A 19,628-nucleotide genomic window follows, 5' to 3' on the forward strand; every position below is an offset into this window, starting at 1 on the left:
GAATTTGCCAAATGACAATAATATATTGGCATTAATAAGATAATTTTGGACCATTTATTTTAACGTTGCTTCAGACATACTTCCCAATGCCTCCCCATCACACACACACACACACACACAAAGGCACATGACCTTTTGCAGTTTAACTTTGAGCCTGTACAAGCTAGCATAACAATGAAAAAGTGCCAGAATGCCACACACACTGGCTGCCTTGTTTTTGCTTGAAAAATTACCCCTAGAATTGTACTTTACAATGGCTGCCAAATCAGAGTCAAATAACTCCCATTTTTCTTGAGGGCTTATCCCACTCCTCTGAAACACAAAATGTAAATGCTATTACTTCTTTCTTTCTTGCTCTTTTGGTTCTGTTGATTAGCTAACAATACTGCATTAGTTTTGCCTGCCAAACGTTCATACACCATCCTATATACACATAATCTACATTATTAATAATTTAAAAACTGTATAATTAATAACAAAATGAATTTCCTTCTCCATTAATTGTCATATATACCGTATGTGCCTCCAGCCATCCCTGACAAGAAAGAGTTAAAAGTTGGAGCTTTCTTATAACCAACTTTAATTAGATCAACAGTAAATAAACCTTTAAATAGTGATTTAAAAACAATTAGGTTAATTAAAACAGTTTGTAAGTCAATTGATGTCAAAATTGAAAGTTTAAAGATTAATATTCACAACTAGTACTTAAAAACTTTAAAATATTTAGATTGTTTTTGCCTCTTGCAATATATTTGAACTTATTTTAAGCTCCCTCAGATTGTATATTTGGATATAAGTAACAAGTCTATTTGCACGGAGTTCTTTGGGCATGTGGGCCATGACACAAATATTACACCTTATGTAACTATGGTTTTTACATGAGAATAATTGCCAGTGCCTGCTTATCATCTAGTGTAGTAAATGTAATTGTGCGTAATACCATAAAATAATACCATAAAAAATACCATAAAATAACTTAAAACATTCTCAGAGGGCAGAGTGAAAAGTCAGCTATCCTTACCTAACACGATTATGTCCTGCGTCCTGCAGCTACCTGACCACGCTGCTGTCAGCCTCAGGTGTAAGCTTCAGGTCAAAGGAAGAAGTTTACCAGCTTCATCTAACTGCTTATAGAAAGATCTACTCATAGCCTTCACAGAGGTAATCTTTTCTTGCTGTCTCCTTAGAGTATTGCTTTAACATAGAAACTGATGGGTGAATCCAGAATGATAATTTAGGCTTGATCTGTAAAAGCCCACTTTTTTTTTTTTTTTTTTAAAGATTTTATTTATTTATGTGACAGAGAGACAGCCAGTGAGAGAGGGAACACAGCAGGGGGAGTGGGAAAGGAAGAAGCAGGCTCATAGCGGAGGAGCCCGATGTGGGACTCGATCCCGGCACGCCGGGATCACGCCCTGAGCCGAAGGCAGACGCTTTAACGACTGCGCTACCCAGGCGCCCCAAAAGCCCACTTTCTTAATAAGAGTTTTCATATTCTTTCTGCTGACCTAAAATCATGCAATGATAATTCAGAATTGGGGCTTGGGCATATTCTCTTGACATGGACAGTAACGAGTAAAATACAAACATTTTTAAGAAATGTAAATGTCAAAAATATGCATTACTTTGTGCATCTTGAGTTTCTAATGGTGCCCCCATATGGACAAATGGAAAATATTTAAATTTCTTGGCTTCCCAGACTGCTGTCTGCCTTTGAAATTATTAAGCCATCATTTTCTACAATGAAGTGGATCCTTTCCTTTCTACTTGTAGCTCCAAGGACTTCCTACCAGGGACTATCACATGCATCTATACTTAGTAGAACAATAGAGCATAAATTCCTTCATGTCATTATCTGATATTCTCTACATTCATGCTATATTTTCAATCATAAGGTTTCCTTTATAAAGCAATTTAAGCAGTGAAATGTTGGTAAACATTTAACAACTGGCTCTCCAGGAAAAACAGGTAGTGTTGGCTGATTTCCATGGTGGCCTAGCTACTACCCCATGGCTAATTCAATTCACTGAAATGATCTCTCTGGAAGGACGGTTGAGAAGAGGTGTGTATCGTTGGTTCTTGGGAGTTGGTTCTAGCTGGTTCCAGCACACCACTGAATTTTAGTAACTAGATAATAGCTGTTTATATAAATGTTTTTGGAGAATGTTCTACCAAGGTTTAACATTGATTTTATCAATCAACTATTCCAGTGTCTCAAGTACTATGGAGATAATCATACATAGCATTAGATTTCGAAAGAAAAAAGAAAACTAAAATAACCAATTCACCCCCATTACAGGTAAGCTTAGCTAGAGTACTTCATATAAATTTCATCTGAATTAGGGGCATTCTTTCAGCTATCTCAAGCATTTTTTAAAAATACCATTGAATCAAGTTTATACTGTATTGATGTAATTGTCCACACACAAAAGAGCAAATGGGTATATGCAAGAATTTCAAATCTTTATTTAAATTTGAGCTTTTCTTTTCCCAATCTATGACTGGCAAATATGAAAAGAAAAAAAAACAAGAAAAAAATATATATACTATTATATATATATATATATATATATATATATATATATATATATATATACTTGAAAACAAGAGAAAGCCAGGTGAATGGTGTGATGTTTCTTTTCTAAAATACATTCAAACCTCCATTTAGTGATATGTGCAACAATCAGCAGTTTTGACATCATAATCCGAATGTACTAAACTATTTTATCTTCCTGCAGACAACAAGGGGATTATTACAAAACTGTTTTCTCAGCACCTTGCTGATTTCACACCTATATAATTCCTGAACCACACTCTGCTTTTATTGAATTGGGTAAGTGTACTGTGTTTTTTTTTTTTTATTTGAAAAGCTTACACATGTGACTAAAAGTCATGAACAGAACCTTTTACTGTTACGAGTTTTTCATATATATGTATATTAATCCAGCAAGAAGCATATCTATCTAGTCCTGAAACAATGTTTACAAAACTCCATTCAAATGAAAGGACTGTTTGCAGATAATCAGACTTATTGAATTATTTATTTTGATGAAGCTGAAGGCCACTTTCATGTACTGTATTTCTAGAGATGAGCTGTAGGTTTATAGAATCCTGGTTTCTCCTCATGTAATCCAAATATTGATAGTCTGATTCCAGTGTCTTTCAGAAAGAAGCACTTTTAAAATGTAATTTCCTATACAGTATCCACTTCCTGTAGATTTACTAGGAACCCAATAAATAATTTTTAAAAGGAGAAATGAAAGAAAAAAAATCCATTCTTGTTGAAATAGATGCACATTAAACTAGTACTATTCTAGGAAAAAGAGAGGTGGAAAGATTATTTTAATCATAAAATTCTAAGAAGCCCATCGCAAACTTAAACACATGTGATCACTGGAAATTGCTCTCCTCACTTCTGCCCATCTAAACCAGCACAGAAATCCTACATTGCTTGGTAAATTCTTGAGGAACAAATCTGCATCAGAATTTAAAGATGGATTTTTGAAATTTATAATGTTACATTAAGATATAGTAAAAAAATGTCTTTTACTCAATATGTTTACAGCAAAAGAGGCTGGGGAAAACAAAGTCTCAAAAGTCTTTGGAGCATATAGACCTTCAAAAATAATTCTTGCATCAGAAAAAAAAAAATCTCAATTCTCTCTGAAATCTTTCTTTCTAAAATACAAATCTTTTATTCCACTGTTTGGTACATTCTAATGGCTCAGATGAACAACTTATATGTCCTGGTCGCTGTGCTCCTTTCGGAGATGTGAACTGCAGCAAGGCTCAACTGTTCTGCTATTTTTTTCTCCATTTCCATGCTTCCTTTCCCTCATGTAGCTCAGACTGGAGAAAAATCAGCATGTTCTGATGAGCTTAATGCTATGAGGCAGTCAGATGGACCTGAATGTAGTGGAGATTGGAGCTCCAAAATAAATAGAACACCATGTGTCAGATAAAAAAAGGAAAGATAGTCTCCTGTATAAATCAGAAGAGATAATAAAAATCAATGAATAGACAGCAACTTTTTTCATACCTACACAAGCATCTCAAAACGACTGCAGACTTCAAGAATGATTTACCTTTTTCTTATTTGGAACACTTCATAATTTATTTGCTAAACAATGGTTTATGTTGCCTTAAACCAAATTTTATTGGCTTGTATTGAAGGATTGGGGAGGATTTTCTAAGAATTTATATATTGCTAAATGAAATATATTTGCCAACCAACAGCAATAAACTTCTGCTGGATTCTATGACCTAGCAAGCTAAAAACAACACTGTAAATTAAATTTGTCCCAAGTTTTGATATGCAAGAAGTTCCAGGACTTTTCAATGGCACATCGTGTTCTGTTCTTCTCACCGGCAGTACCGTGAAGGTATGTACAGGCCACGCTTGGTTCACGGACAACACAGGGCACTACATACTCATCAAGGTTAGGTGCTTTGCAGGTATCTGAGAGTTGCTATCTATTCACAAACCACTGAGCATTTCGTTTTATCAAAAAGCCTTCAAATGCTCAACGTCTGTGGTCAGTGCAGTCCCTTGGATAAGTCTAATGAAGATATGCTTCACCAAGGCAAAAACCTAAACAGTTAAAAATGGAGAAATATTTACAACCGTTTTTTCTAGTAAGTCGAGTTCTCATTTTCTGTACGTAGTGGGTGTGTTTGTTTTTGTTTTTTTGCTTTTACTTTTTCTTCAGTACATTTCAAATTAAGGTTCCGGGGCTATGAGTACAAACTCTCCTGGCCGGTTCCATACATATCTGCGAGTCGTTTAAAGCGAGGCCCCCAGTCACTTAGGTAGTCGTAATTCTGATCAGAGTTTGAGCTGATGGAATCCAAGGAGCTGAGTGATTCAGCCACTGAGCCATTTCCTTCAAATGCATACGTCTGCAAGGAATCATAGGGGGGAGCACAGGGATCCACATCGGCTTCTTTCAGTCTCTCCCAAATAAATTCTCGAAAAATGACATTATCTGGGATGCTTTTAAAAGTTGGTCGACTCAAGAACTGAATTTCTGGAGTCACATCCCTCCGAGTCTTGGTATCTCTGATGACATTGAGATTTCTTAGTGCGGCCATGTCGAAAGCTTCTGTGTCTTCCTCTCCCCCACCTTCGTCGTCATATCTCACGATATTTTCTCTGATATCTCGCTCCTCGTCAAAAATGAGAGGCTCTTTTTTCCGTCTTCTCATGGTGACGATGAGGAGGATCAACACTAAAACAAGGAGACAGGGTCAGTTCCAGTAAATCACCAACTGCCCCCCATCATGGTGAAATTAGGCCTGCGATCTTGACTGACAGATTTCCTGCCCTTTAAAGAGAAATGAGTCGGCCATCTACTTGCATGACAGAATCACAGCAGATGGGCTGAAATTGCTAAAATGCCTTTAAAACAGGACATTTTTATACATCAAGAAACCCTTTTCCACACCTGTTCAGAACTGATATCTCCCTCTTTAAGGCAACCTCCGAAGTATTTGCTAGAGCAAATTGAAGGGCCAGTTCAGCATAAATATAATAATTTCAAAGTTATGCAACACAGCGTTTTTTTTTTTTTTTTTTGAACTCCTTAATTGCTGGAAAGGCAAAGTGACATTCATAAATGTTTTAGGTCTAATTTAACAACTGCAATTTTAGAAGGAAATGGATTTTAGCATTTGGCCAGGTTCTTTGAAGAAATGCCTAGTACTTGTCTAAGAAACTCCACTGTTAAATAAAACCCAGTATGTCAGGCCATATATGAAGAGTAAAAGCTTTTCTATGGTAAACTGAGTCTCACTTTCAGGATGAAATACTGAACTTGGTCTTTACACATTCTACCTGGAGAGAGAGGATGTGAGATTTTCCGCTTAGCCAAAGAGAGATTTATCAAAATTAATAAATAATAAAGCACAGGGTTGTACTGGAAAGCAAAGGAAACCAGATACACTGGCTATTATTTGGGTTTAAACCATCTGAATACACTCTTTGTATTTTTAATAAGTATACGCTACTAAGAAAGATTCTGCTTCACTCAGGCTATGGGTGACTGAAAGCTGAATTGGAAACACATCAGATTTCATGGGCACTTGAATTAAGTTTAAAAAAAAGTGTTCTTGAATTTTGGGGTTCAAAACATAAAGAATTATATTTAATTACCTTTGTATTACATCAGCCAACTTTTTTTTCTTGAAGATCTAAAAGGCCCAAAGGGCCCATTACTCTCAGCCTGTTTTTTAAAAGACACTTGAAATATTTATATTTCAAGTATCTTAGTTTGGCATTAAGAATACATCTGAAAATAAAAAATATAAAGCCAAGAAGGACGTCACTGTAATTCAGAATAATTACAAGCAATGACTAGATGGGACATATCTCATCCTCTACCTCAATCTGCTTAAAAAAAATCTAAGTACTTACTTAAATAAAGCCTTTCTGTTGTAATGTTCTGGCATGGTCCTTGAAAACAAAATATATAGCTTTGTTGTCAAAATGGCCTTGGATAGGGGCGCCTGGGTGGCACAGCAGTTAAGCGTCTGCCTTCGGCTCAGGGCGTGATCCCGGCGTTATGGGATCGAGCCCCACATCAGGCTCCTCCACTATGAGCCTGCTTCTTCCTCTCCCACTCCCCCTGCTTGTGTTCCCTCTCTCGCTGGCTGTCTCTATCTCTGTCGAATAAATAAATAAAATCTTAAAAAAAAAAAATGGCCTTGGATAGAAGTCCAGCCTTTTCACATATTAGCTGTGTGATCTTGGGCAAGTAACTCGAACTAACGGAGTCTAACCACATGTGATGATTATAGACAAATGTTCCCAAGGTAAATTGGAGAGATCGGGGCATAATGTAAGTAGAGTTAGTAGAGTGGCAGGAACTTCTTTGTGCGCCAAAGAGAAATTTTCATTGTTTCCTCCTGCCAACCAAGAACGTGAACTCAAAATTTCTCCTCTAACCCAATGAAATTAGGTTAACAAGCAAAGTAGAAGGTGTAGCAAATATACGGCAAGGCACGTGCACTAAAGATTAAATGAGACAGAAAAGGCAGCAAGGTGAAAAGTGAATGTCTGCAAATAGGACCTATCATTCGGCGCTCAGGGTAGTTCTCTAGGGTACGTGTGTTGTTGTTTGGTGGTGGTCTTAGGCATGTGAAAAGCCCTGCCTATGGTCATTGAAATGAAATGCAATAGGTGGGAATGAAGTCTTCTCTACTTCCATCTGCCCCAAACCTTTGCACTCTCTAGGACACTATGAGCCCAGTGCTTCCATAGAAGGTAATTGAGATACAAGCTGAGAGTGCAAGTGATATTTGCTAGTTTAGAGAAAGACAGACACATCAGTAAATTTTAAGACATATAGATGAATAACATTTTAGATTCATGATTTTAGCTTCCGAAACTTTTTACATAGTTCTCCCCAAAATAAAAGTAATTGCAACAGAAAGAAACAGGGGCCAAATAATACTTCTTGAGAAGTCAGAGAGAATCATGATGGGTGGACAGGTGGAGGCAGGAATATGAGAAATCTGTTACCCAGCTTGGAAGCAGAATTGAGGGGGAGCAAATATCGAAACGAGTACATAGAGGATGCAAGAAATGAAATGGGCCTGAAAGTGAATGAGGCTAGAAAGGGAGTAAGAGATTACATAATAGATACTCTTTTAATTTAAATCCGTATTTAGGCAAAATATTTCAAAATTCTCAAATCTCTTTCCTTCCTCTAATTAAAATGAATCTTGTCATTTATTATATATTATATATATGATTGTTTTATGTTTTTATGTTTAACATATAAAACAGTTATTTCTTATATTCTATTGTAAATGTATTTTCATGTTACCGATAAACTTACTTTTTGACAAGTATAGCGCTCAGTACAAGTGAAACATGAAAGAACCCACAGGTGTGTCGGCACACAGGTTCGGTACCTATTAAGGATATTAATATCTTAGAGTTTATTTTATTTCTCAATCTTGCCTGAAGCTGAGAAAAATGAAGTGTTTTAGAAGGTTAGAAAATTTAACATTTCAATGACTTAGGAGAATATTAATTTCTAACTACATGAGCACATATAAAAAATAAAATTTAACCTTTACGTAGAACAAGTGTTAAGTGCTCTTCAGGGTCTATGGAGATAATCCCTGTATTAAAAAGAATATTTTCTGCTTAAGTAAGCACAAGATTATATAGGTTAAGAGGTTTTTCTCATATGTCTTTTCTGTCATACGGATGATACTTCTGAGTGGAGACAGAAAAGATTAGACAGGTGGCACTTACAATGTGTTGGTTGGTCATGAATTTACATATGGTCAACAAATGTGTGTTAGGTATGACGAAAGCATAGCACAGTTCTTCATAGAACTTATAATGAAATGGGCAGACTATTAAATAATGAGAATTAAATGTTAAAGTAGAACTGTGATAATTATTCCAAAAGAAGGAAACATGATCTTTTAAAGGTCTAGAGGAGAAGAAACAGACCCACACAAGGCAGATTTACATGTCCCTGAAGGCTGAGGCTAGGCTGGGGGTGGAGAGGTGTCATGGAAGATTATACTTGGCACAATCAAGCAGTTAGCAAAGATGACAAGGCTGGGTGGTAAAGAAAGAGGTGGGAGATAACCACCTTGGTGTAAGGACTGCATGATATGATCATATGTATATATGTATTTTTAAGAATACATAGAATACATTTAAGAGGTGGGAGATAACCTCTTGGTTTAAGGACTGCATGGTATCATATATATATGTATTTTTAAATCATTCTGAGTGGACTTAGGATAGGAAGAAGGGAAGCGAAGATGTTAAGAAAGCAATTAGAATACAACTGCGGCAGCAAAAGCACACTGTTAACTTAAATTTCTGTTTTAGAATTCAGTTCTTTAACCTTCAACATTTTCTGAGTATCCCAGTTATTTGGCAATAGTGCTAGTTATTGGCAAAATCATAACAGGATCCCTGCATCCAAGCAGCTCAAACTTGGTAGCTATATATCTACAAAGATAAATACAGTATAAAACATAATGCAATTCACTGTGAGAAAGTACAGACACAGGTGCAAAGAAGCATGCAAACCAGAAGAGCACCATTCTCTCAAATTGAAAGAAATAAAAGGGAAGATAAAGAAAGATATAGAAGTGTAAAACCCATAAAGTAGTGGACCCCTATATTCTCCACATCACTGTGGTCTGTGACTGATACATGTCCATTTTTACTTAATCATCTTGAAAGTACTTCAGTCCCACCTAACATACTTCCTGGAGATTAACCACAACATTATTGGTCCCCACAATTAAGAAGCCCCCTCTCCAATGAACTGCCACCATCAAGTATCTTATTTTCTTAAAGACAGCAGACACTTTAAAAGTCATCCAAGTTTGCTCCAGAAGCACTTACAGTGTATTCTCAGCTGCTGAATTCAATACCTCATTGTCATCCTGAATCCCTTGCACTGGATTTTCTAAGCTTGCAAATGTCTGAATTCTCAATATTCAGTTTTGGTCCCCAGAAGCAGGCAGAATTCTGCAGATGTGGTATAAATTGGTACCACTGCTAGATAAGCCTACTTATATTAAAGAAAAACTATTTCCCTTATTTCAAATTTTGAGTCAATTCATTTAAAACCACTCAGTCATGTTAACTATTATCAAGCCAGAAGCATCCTAAAACTCTATAAAAAGGTTCTTGCTTTAAATCAAATTGCAAGACCTTATACTTGTTAAACATCACTTTAAGTTTAACCTATTGTTTAGAGACCCACCAAAAATTAAAACCTAAATTTCCTTTAATTCAACATTTTTTACTGGACATTGATTTTCTGCAACTGTAATCCCTATAAGGTCAGTGATTTTATTCCCCATAGATATATCTTGAGCACAAAAAGCAATACTTGATAGTAAATATGCACTCAATAATTATTTGTTGATTTAAATAAAGTGTGGGTTGGAGATAACTCTTGCCATTGTGAAGTTCAATATTTTATATAAGAAAAAGTAACTATTATATAATGCAATAATTATATAGCAATATAACACATGCTAGGTAAATATGTATGGGATGGTATGCTTTGGCCAGGATGCTCAGAGAAAGTCTCACAAGAGATGACATGGAGGTAAGACTTGAAGGATAAGCCACTGTCACCTATTTTCTCTATGGTCTCTATAAATAATCAGAATTTATTGGTCAATAAAATGTTTGTCTAAATCTTCACTATCCAACATGGTAGCTACTAGCCACATGTGGCTATTGAGCATTTGAAGTGTGGCTATCCCTACTTGAAACATGAACTGAGATGTGCTTTTAGTGTAAAATAAACATGATGTTCAAGAAAATTGTTAAACTATATTTTTACTGATTACATGTTAAAATTATAATAGTTGGCTAATGCATTAAATATGTTATTAGCATTTATTTCAGTTGCTTCTTTTTAGTTTTCCTAATGAGGCTACGTGAAATTTTAAAATTACATATGTGGTTCACACTTGCAAATCATAATATATTTCTCTGGACAAAATGAAAGATTCAAAAATACTAGAAAATCTAAATTGTGTATGATCTTAAGGTATACTATAAAATTTTATTGCCAAATGACATATTGAACAGTGAAACAACTATTAACTACAATTATTACTGTGTCTACTAGGTGTAACTGAAAAATGACCTACTCTAAATGAAAAATCTGCTAGTACAATCTGTATCCAAGTTCAGCAATTTATTATAAGTGATTACCCACATCCATGTGGGAGTAGAACTTAGCTCTTCAGTAACTTTGTTTCTTTTTAACTCTTCACTGTCTTTTGATCCTGTTGATTTGCATAAATATTACTAAAACTGTTACATTTTCTCCATTTGGCACTAATTTTCACGAATTTTAATTTTGAACTTGAACTTTGATGGCTTCACATCAGAAACAACCATGATAGAGAAACATCTCAACTCCTTTCAGTGTCACTTCCAAATTCCCACCACTTTCTCCATGCCTGGAGCTATACCAGAGTTCCATACTTTCACCAAAAAACAGGTCATTGAAAATTTTCCAATGATTTATCTTCAACTACACTCAATTTTACTGACTTTTCTTTTTATAAAAGTAGCTTATATCCTGATTGCCCTGAAACTAAATCTGAGTTTTTCTTTTTTTCCCGTCAGACTAAGATCACCACTGGTCTTGTTAACATCTGCCCAATCCGATGGGTACCAGTCAGCCCTTAGTTTACATGGCATGACTATCATATTTGACACAGGACTTCAACCAGGAAACATGATATGGGTGAGTTTTCTCGAATTAATGGACTATTACAGGAATTCTTACAATTTTAAAATTAAACATTTCACTCTCTCCTTTCAAATTATGGTCTGGTGGTCTCTCTTCTCTAGGTAATACCTAGGGTAAATGTTCCTCAAATTTTTTCACCCAATACTCTTTCAACATGAGCTCAATAAAACCCAGGAATTCAACTATTTTCTATATATGGCAATTGGTGAGGTCTCTGACATATAACTCTCCCATCTATCTCTCTGAATAAAGTCAGACCATATTCATAAATGACTAGTCATAATTACTGATAATAAAAACATATGGACTGCTTAGAATATAGTAAATACTTAGTAACAATTAAAAATTATAATTGCCATATATTATTTTACTCTAACCACTTTCTGCCCAAATGTCTCTTTGCAGATTTAAATCCATTAACTACAATCTGTTTCTATCTTGTGTTCTTTTCTCAAAAGAATACCCAAACCAGAAACTTCCAGGTCATCTTGGATTCTAACTTAACTTTCTCCTTGTATTTACCTCTTGCTCATCTCACTACCTTAATGAACCAATTATTATATAGTGTAACTCCTGGAGTGTACCTCAAATCCCTTGCCTAAACCCACATTTACACTGACTCCTCGCCTCTATTTCCTGAATATGTGGGCTTAGATAGGATATTTTACTTTGCCCTGCCTCAATTTCCTCCTCTTCAAAATGGGGATAATAGAACTTAACTCATAGAAACTATCTTATAGTAATTTTATAAAGATTGAGTTATATTTGTAAAATTAAAAATACATATGTATAGTAAGCACAATAACAGGTCATATATGATAAATTTCTATAATAAAATCTTAATATAGTCCCTATTCCTCTGGATCTTGCTAAAATTTGAATTATATAATAGAGATATCAAATCTATTCTAGAGAAGCTTAAAATATGGGGCAAAGAGAGGAAAATGAACAGAATGTGATAAATACTATTTACAAATTCATTCCAAAATATTTTTCCTCCTACATTTCCTACATTAGGCCCCAAGAATACATTGGTTTAAAAAAAGAAAAATTAAGATCAGTACTCTCAAGATGTTCTTAAATTTGAGCAAAGCAAATCGTGATAACTGCCACAAAAGAAATACACAGGTTTCATGATAAAGAATTGCAGGTGTTGGGGGAACATACCTTGGCGTCCCTGGCCAAGGTGCCCCAAGCATGGTGTGCCCAGCAACCCCCCCCCCCAGGTCAAACCTGGTCTAGCTCTAGCCATCCCACTAAGCCCCAGCACAGTGTGCCCAAGATCCCTACTTCCCAGACAAGGAGTTCATCACCACTAAACCAGACTTCCAAGAAAAGTTAAAATGTCCTCTTTAAGTGGAAAAGGCCATTAACTAAAAAATAAAGACAATGGATCAGCCACCTAAAAATCGTATGAAAATTAAATGAAAAAGATGTAAAGTGTGATATCAGGACATAAAATGTGTGTGGGGGAGAGTACAAACATAGTACTTTTAGAATGCATTGGAAATTGACTATCAGCTTAAAACAGACTACTATATATATATGTATATAATGTTGGTATATGTAAACCTCATGGTAACCAAAACCAAACCTACAAAAGAACCTAACAATCCAAAAACCATCAAACCACAAGAGATCAAGAGAAGAAGAACTATAAAAACAGTAAAATAACAAGCATATACCTATCAATACATTTTAAATGTAACTGGACTAAATGAATCAATCAAAAGGCATAGGGTGACTGAATGGATAAAAACAAGACCCATTTATATGGTGCTTACGAAAGACTCACTTTAGATCTAAAGATATTCCATCCACATAAAGCTGGAGAAGTACTCATATTAGACGAAATACACTTTAAAAAGAACTGACTCCAAGAAGAAAATATAACATTTGTAAATATCTATGCACCCAACATATGAGCATGTAAATATATAAAGCAAATTATAACAGACATAAAGGGAAAAATTGACAGTAATACAAAATAGTAAGGGGACTTTAACACCCTACTTGCATCAATGAATAGATCATCCAGACTGAAAAATCAATAAGAAAACATTGGCTTTAAACAACCCATTAGACCAAATGGGCTTAACAGATATACAGAGAACATTTCATCTAAAAACTTCAGACTACACTTTTTTTTTTCAAGTGCACATCGAACATTCTCCAAGCTAGATCACACGTTAAGCTGCAAAACAAGTTACAATAAATTCAAGAAGATTGAAATTATATCAAGTATCTTTTCTGACCACAACAGTGTGAAACTAGAAATCAATCACAAGATAACTAGAAAAATAAAACATGTGGAGAGCTAAAGCACGTGATACAAGCCTACCTCAAAACCCCAGATAAACCATCTAACTTTACATCTAAGAGAAGTAGTAAATGAACAAATTCCAAAGTTAGAAGAGGAAGGAAATGATAACAATCTGAGTATAAATACATTAAATAGAGACATAAAAATAGTAAAGATCAATGCACAACTAAGAGCTGTTTTTTTTTTTTTGAAAAGAAACAAAACCAATAAACCTCTAGCCAGAGTTTTCTAGAGAAAAACAGGACCCATATAAATCAGAAATAGAGGTTACACTGATACCATAGAAATACAAAGGATCCTAGCAGACTACTATAATTATACACTAGAAATAGGACAACCTAGAAAAAAATAAATTCCTAGAAACACAACCTTTCAAGATTGAATTATGAACAGAAAATCTGAATAGGCTGTTACAAGTAACGATAGTGGATTAGTAATTAAAAAACTCTCCAAAGAATGAAGAGGAAGGAATGCTTCCAAACTCCTTTTACAAGGCCAGCATTACCCTGATATCAAAACTAAAGTCATTAAAAAAAAATTATAGGCCTATATCCCTGATGAAAATAGATGCAAAAATCCTTGACAAACTATTAGCAAACGAAATTCAGCATTGCATTAAAAGAGCTATACCCCATGGGCCACCTGGGTGGCTCAGTTGGTTAAGCGTTCAACTCTTGATTTTTGGCTCAGGTCATGATCTTAGGGTCCTGGGATCGAGTCCCAGGCTCCCTGCTCAGTGTGGAGTCTGCTTATCTCCCTTTCCCTCTGCCCCTCCCCCTGCTCACTATCTAAATAAATAAACCTTAAAAAATGTAAAAGAATTATACCCCATGATTATGTGGAATTTATGCCAAGGATGTTTCAACATCTGCAAATTAATCAACATTATATACCACATTAACAAAAATAAAGTTTAAAAATCATATCATCTCAATAAATGCAGAAAAAGCATCTGACAGAATTCAACATCCACTTATGATAAAAATTCAACAATGTGAGTACAGAAGAACCACACCTCAACATTAGAAAGGTCATATATCACAAACCCACAGCTAACATCATACTCAAGGGTAAAAAACTAAAAGCTTTTCCTTTAAGATCAGGAAAAAGGCAGGAATACATTTAAAATGTCCATACTATCCACTCTTGCCACTTTTATTCAACATGGTATAGGAAGTCCTAGCCATAGCAATTAGGCAAGGGAAAAAAAAAGGGGCATCTAAATTGGAAAAGAATTAAACTGTTTGCAAATGACATGATACTGTATATGGAAAACCTCAGACTCCACCAAAAACTACCAGAATAAATGAATTTAGTAAAAGTCACAATACAAAATTAACATACAGAAATAGGTTGCATTTCTCTACACTAATAACAAGCTATCAAGAAGGAGAAATTAAGAAAGCAATCACATTTACAACTTCATTAAAAAAATTACTTAAGGGGGTGCCTGGGTGGCTCAGTTGGTTAAACGTCTACCCTCAGCTTGGGTCATGATCCAGGGTCCTGGGATTGAGCCCCTCATCAGGCTCCAGCTCAGCAGGGAGTCTGCTTCTTCCTCTCCCTCTACCCTTCCCTCTAACTTGGTCTCTCTCTCAAAATAAATGGATAAAATCTTTTTAAAAATTACCTAGGAATAAATTTAACTAAGGTAGTGAAAGACCTGTATTCTGAAAACTATGACACTGATGAAAGAAATTGACGATGACTCAAATTAAAAGAAGAGATAAACCATGTTTATGAATTGGAAAAAAAAATTATTTTAAAATGTTCATACTATCCAAAGCAAACTACAGGTTCGATGTAATCCCTTCAAATTACCAATGTCATTTTCTACACAATTACTACAAAGAATCCTAAAATGTATATGGAACCTCAAAAGACCCCAAATAGCCAAAGCAATCCTGAGAGAGAACAGTTAGAGGTGTCATGCTCCCTGATTTCAACCTATACTACAGAGCTACCGTAATCGAAACAGTATGGTACTGCCACAAAAACAGACACATAAATCAATGGAATAGATAAGAGAGGCCAGAAATAAATACACAATTACAGTCAATTAATATATGACAAAGGAGGCATGAATATACAACAGGGAAAAGACCGTCTTTTCAGGAAATGGTGTTGGGAAAACCTGACCACTTTCTTACACCATAAACAAAAAGAAACTCCAAATGGATTAAAAGACTTGAAAGGAAGACCTGAAACCATAAATCTCCTAGAAGAAAACATAGTAAGTTCCTTGACATTGGTCTTAGCAATATTTTTTGGACCAGTCTCCTCAGGCAGGGTAACAAAAGCTAAAGGAAGCAACTGGGAATACATCAAAGTTTTGGCACAGTGAAGGGCACCATTTTGAATGGGAGAAGATATTTGCAAATCATATATTTGATAAGGGGTTAATATGCAAAATATAAAAAGAACTTACCTTAATATCAAAAACAAACAAGCAAACAACCCAATTAAAAATGGGTACAAAACTTGAATAGTAATTTTTCCAAAGAAGACATACAGATAGCCAACATGAGCATGAAAAGATGCTTAACATCACTAATCACTAGGGAAATGCCATTCAAAACCATAACGTTACCTCACACCTGTCAGACTGACAACTGTCAAAAAGACGAAAAATAAGTGTTGGCACGGGTGTAGAGAAAAGAAAACCCTTGCACACTGTTGGTGGGAATGTGAATTGGTATAGCCACTACAGAATACAGTATGGCGTTCCCTCAAAAGGTAAAAACTACCATAAGATCGAGTAATTCCACTTCTGGGTGTTTATCCAAAGAAAATGAAAGCACCAATTCAAAGAGATATGCTTTGAGGAATCTCCCTACTGTATGTTCTCTCTCTCTCTATATATATTATATATATATATATTATAATTATACATATAATGTATACATATATGTATATATACACACCTACCTACACACAAATATTACTCAGCCACAACAATGAATGAAATCTTGTCATTTGCAACAACATGGATGCGTCTAGAATATCTCAGAGAAAGACAAATACTGAGTGAGTTCATTTATATGTGAAATCTAAAAAACAAATTGAAACAGACTCCTAGGAAACAAACTGTGGGTTACCAGAGTAGAGAATGACTATATAGGTGTACTATATAGGCAAAATAGGTAAAGGAGACTAAGTTGTACAGTCCTTCAGTTATAAGACAAGACGTGGGAATGTAATGTATAGGGAATATAATCAATAATTTTGTAACAATTTTATATGGTGATATATGGTAACTAGATTTATCATGGGGATCATTTCATATAAAAATATCGAATCACTAGAATGTACACCTGAAATTAATAGGATATTGTATGTCAAGTATACTTCAATTAAAAAGACAAAGAATCATGTTTGTGAACCATGCTTAATTTAATCACTAGGTTAAGACTGCCCCCCTGAGAAGGAAACACTGAAGCTGGTTATCAAGGGTAGTGTGAGCCCAAAAGGTACAGGGATTTAGGAAAAATCTTTCAGTAACAGGGTGGCATGTTTGAAACTAATGGAAAGGCAGCTGTGTGGTTCTTCCTACAGGATGAGTGAAGGATTAGATGGCCTGATACCTTCAAGAGGTGAGCAGGTGTCAGAACATGTCTGGCTTTGTGGGCCATGAGAACCATTTGGATTTTATGTAAGTACATTTGATGCTTCTGAAATGTCTCAGGCAAAGAAATAATTTATGTTTTAAAAAGTGAAATGATAGGAAAAATACACGGGTACTAGTGCAGTCTGGTGATCAAAGACGGAGGTCATTGGAAGTGACAACTAAGCTAAGATCTAAAGGATGAGAGAATTCAACTTGTCATTTTGTCTGGATCTGTGTGCTGTGGAATAAGAGATAAATGCAGATCCTCAGTCACAGAAGGCCTGAATTTGAACTTGTACTTATGAACCTACTCTATTATTTATAGTCACAAAGAATAAATGAAGATTTATATTTGATAAAATCCAAGCATGTGAATGAGGTAAACTAGATATCAATGATAGCATTTTAAACTAAAACTTAAGCAGAATTTTAACAACAAATATGGTATCCTTGAAATATCTACTGCAGTATTTTCTCTATCTTTGGATAGATTCAGAAAATCATATATTCAGATTTTTTTTCTTGAGCCCTTATAGATCTCCAGGGCTATTAACCCAAAAATATAATTTGAGTGTGTGTCATATCCACTTTATAGGAAAAAAATGAGGAGACAGGCTGGATTTCAGACAAAATGCCCTAAAATCATATAATCTTAGGAAATGGGAAAATCTGCGCCCCTTGGAGAAACTACCTATGGATAAGGACAACAATAAAATCAAACCCTCTTTTCCACTAATGAATACATTCAAATCATTCATGGTCTCATTCGGCATGCAGGTATGGCATGCCCTCTACATGTCATATCAGCATTTTATGGCTACATACATAGTGATAAAATAATACTCAGCCCCTGCCTCTAAAAGCAGGAGTCTACGGGAGCAGACAGACAAAGAGACAAACTAATGAAACAGGTGAGTCAGCCACGAAGGATAAGCTCTGGTATACACAAGGTGTTATGGGATACACAGGAACAACACCCAACCTCGACTCCGAAGCAAGAAGGGAGAAAGTTGTTCCAGGCAGAAGGAGCAAGTCACGTAAGAGCAGGTAAGACGAAGCAGGATGAGTCTGAAAAAGAGCAGCTCTGCAATTTGGCTGAAGGTTGAAATGGTAGAGAGCAGTTAGGCCATAGAAAGTCTGTGATTTTCACCTGTAGACCACTGGAGCCATGGAAATCTTATGTTAAGCTGGTGTGTGTCACAGTCACATTTGCTTTGCAAAAGCTTAGTCTGCCTGTGATGCTGGTGGATTGGGTCTGGTAGAGACAGGTCACTGCCTTAATTCAGGAGGGTGACGAGAGACCCAGGGCAAAATCAGGTGCAGCACCAAGGGAGAGCATGGCATAGATTCAAGAATCAACAAAGTAAAGTTTCATATTTTGGGGGCACTGATTGGCGGTGGGAGATGGAAGAGAAAAGGCTGATTGACTCCCCTTTAAACATATGGAAGTAGGGACTAAGTCAGGAGGAGAGGTAGGGATATAGGAAAATCGTTCAGGATTTAATAATTCTAGTCAAATTTCTAATGCCAGCAGTCTGTTGGAATGATGAATGTGCCCAGCCGGAGTTCTGTGGCTCATCTGTACAGAAAAGATGCTGCTCTCCGTGTCTGGAGACAGGGAAACATCTCATTACAACCAAAACTGAGCTTCCCCCTACACCCCAAAAAGTAGCACAGACTTCCTCTCCATTAAATGTGCTAGTTAGAATGATTTGAGTATCAAGACAGACATAAAACTGACCTAAGTACTATGAATACTTTGTGTACAAAGACAACTGGTCTACTATATATTTTGGTTATAATGAAGTATAATCTCAAATTTCTCATGTACAGTTCCTGATGTGTTTTCTCAAGGTTGGAAGTAATTGGAGGATATCGTAAATTAGAGTTAACCAAAGAAGTGATAAAGCTGCTTTGTAAAGCAGATCAAAGATTCTGATAGCTCCAATTCGACAGTACCTGGGCTGTGATACGCACAGATCTGCAGGCATTTCCCAGAGACACACAAGTCTCTCCTATTGGAAAACACATAGGGGAAAATACCTTATAAAGGACATCCAGAAGGCAGTCCCACCTATGTTTGGGTCCTGGCTGTGACACCATATAACTTTGTGCATGTCTCCCCTAATTTACAGTTTTCTAATATACAAAGTGGGCATAATACTATTTACTAATACCTGCCTAGAAAATGTGTTGTGAGAATTAAATTAGACCATGCTCATAAAGCATCTAGCTAACGTCTAGCACTTAGTAGGAGCTTATTAAATGTAACTAATTTTTACTATGCTTACATTTGTTTGAAAGAGGAACACATGTGCCACCATAAACTAGCCACTTCTGTCCTTTATTATCATTAGGACTATTGACTATTGTTACAGATTATGATGGGGACCAATCTTTTGTGTAGTGCCATCATATTCTCCACAATCATATATAT

The 19,628-nt window shown here is 35.7% G+C and overlaps 1 protein-coding gene across 1 annotated transcript in view; it reads right to left on the bottom strand.

Annotated features, from left to right (window-relative positions):
• Positions 1–4,212: 4,212 nt before the first annotated feature.
• The window catches only part of CDH7 (cadherin 7), a 105,391-nt gene continuing 89,975 nt past the window's right edge, over positions 4,213–19,628 (bottom strand). Inside the window, exon 11 of the mRNA XM_026496451.4 lies at positions 4,213–5,228. Within this exon, the coding sequence (XP_026352236.1) occupies positions 4,735–5,228 (494 nt within the window). The 3' untranslated portion in view covers positions 4,213–4,734. The remainder of the gene's footprint in view (positions 5,229–19,628) is intronic.

Source organism: Ursus arctos, unplaced genomic scaffold, assembly GCF_023065955.2.
Source record: "Ursus arctos isolate Adak ecotype North America unplaced genomic scaffold, UrsArc2.0 scaffold_17, whole genome shotgun sequence".
In the NCBI taxonomy this organism is placed as follows: Eukaryota; Metazoa; Chordata; class Mammalia; order Carnivora; family Ursidae; genus Ursus; species Ursus arctos.